Source organism: Trypanosoma equiperdum, assembly GCF_001457755.1.
Source record: "Trypanosoma equiperdum strain OVI genome assembly, contig: ctg_966, whole genome shotgun sequence".
NCBI lineage: Eukaryota > Euglenozoa > Kinetoplastea > Trypanosomatida > Trypanosomatidae > Trypanosoma > Trypanosoma equiperdum.
The window spans coordinates 1-233 of record NW_027124938.1 but is presented as its reverse complement, the minus strand read 5'-3'; the positions used below and the strand labels follow the sequence as shown (position 1 = coordinate 233).

Below are 233 nucleotides of genomic sequence, written 5' to 3'. Positions count from 1 at the left end.
TGCGCATGGTTCTTTCAAGCTGCTTACTTGGCGGAGCACCAAAGAAACCTAACGCACCTAATGAAGTGGCCTGCAAATCAAAAAGCATACTTGAATGGCGGTTGTATAATAGCTAGAGTTTGGGCATTCAAAAAGTTTGAGAAAGCGTTTAATGAAATGCTTATAATGAACGATGAGTGGTGGTCGGACCAGAGTATTCACAAGCCTTTACTTCTTTGGAGTGTGTACAAAGA

The 233-nt window shown here is 41.6% G+C and overlaps 1 pseudogene across 1 annotated transcript in view; it reads left to right on the top strand.

Moving 5' to 3' along the window:
- TEOVI_000549300:pseudogene overlaps window positions 1–138 on the top strand; it is a 536-nt pseudogene extending 398 nt beyond the window's left edge. Inside the window, exon 3 of the mRNA in view lies at window positions 1–138. This exon is cut by the window's left edge and continues 54 nt beyond it. Coding sequence covers window positions 1–138 — 138 coding nt within the window.
- Window positions 139–233: the final 95 nt, after the last annotated feature.